Source organism: Grammomys surdaster, unplaced genomic scaffold, assembly GCF_004785775.1.
Source record: "Grammomys surdaster isolate TR1022 unplaced genomic scaffold, NIH_TR_1.0 313, whole genome shotgun sequence".
In the NCBI taxonomy this organism is placed as follows: Eukaryota; Metazoa; Chordata; class Mammalia; order Rodentia; family Muridae; genus Grammomys; species Grammomys surdaster.
The window spans coordinates 2,939,953-2,940,736 of NW_021604732.1; the positions used below are offsets into that span (position 1 = coordinate 2,939,953).

Sequence of the window (784 nt, forward strand, 5' to 3'; positions counted from 1 at the left end):
AGAGAGAGAGAGAGAGAGAGAGAGAGAGAGAGAGAGAGAGAGAGAGACCCACTGCTTTCTGATTGCTCGGTGAGCGCACTAGCTCCACGACCTCCCGTGGCTCACCACATGAGAACAAAGCCTGGGCTCCAAGGCTTGGGGGTGGCAGTACTCATGCCCCGGGGAGTGGCGGAGCGCGCAGGGATAGCGGTCAAGGAGCTCCCGGCCTGCAAGAGCGACTTTCAGACCCTCAGTCATCACCACCACCCCCAGTCACCCCACGACCCCTCTGCGCGCTGCCACTTACTTGTGATCCATCCCGGCTCGCACGCCGCCAGCGGCCAGTGTAGCTGCAGAGCGAGAGCCAGCAAGCAGAACCGGGCGACGCCCGCGCGCCCGGGCATGATAGCAATGGCCCTCTCACTGTCCGCAATCACACATCCCTTGCCATTGCCTGGCCCCGGCCTAGCGGCGGCGGCGGTTTTCAAGCAAACGTTGGCCTAAAAGCCACCCAGCCCACAGCCCAGACGCTCCGCCCCCAGCCCCTCAGGGCTCAGCCCGGAGAGGGAGGAGGGGAGGCGCCATGCGGAGGAGAGGGGTGGTGGTGGCTGGAAGGACAGCAGTAGGAGGAGCGAGCGAAGCCCCCTGGGAGCATCACTGACTCAGGTGAAGGACACCCAAGGGAAGGGATGGTCCTAATTTCTGAAGTAATCCACCATTCTGGAGACCTGGGAGATTACAGGGCTGAGGTTGAAAGTGTTAAATCCAGACCCCCTTCTGCAGCACAGTTTTCTCTATCCCGCCT

At 62.1% G+C, this 784-nt stretch overlaps 1 protein-coding gene across 1 annotated transcript in view; it reads right to left on the minus strand.

The window, feature by feature from the left end:
• Window positions 1–417, minus strand: part of Adam19 (ADAM metallopeptidase domain 19) — an 84,556-nt gene extending 84,139 nt beyond the window's left edge. The window contains exon 1 of the mRNA XM_028777694.1: window positions 287–417. Within this exon, the coding sequence (XP_028633527.1) occupies window positions 287–383 (97 nt within the window). The 5' untranslated portion in view covers window positions 384–417. The remainder of the gene's footprint in view (window positions 1–286) is intronic.
• Window positions 418–784: the final 367 nt, after the last annotated feature.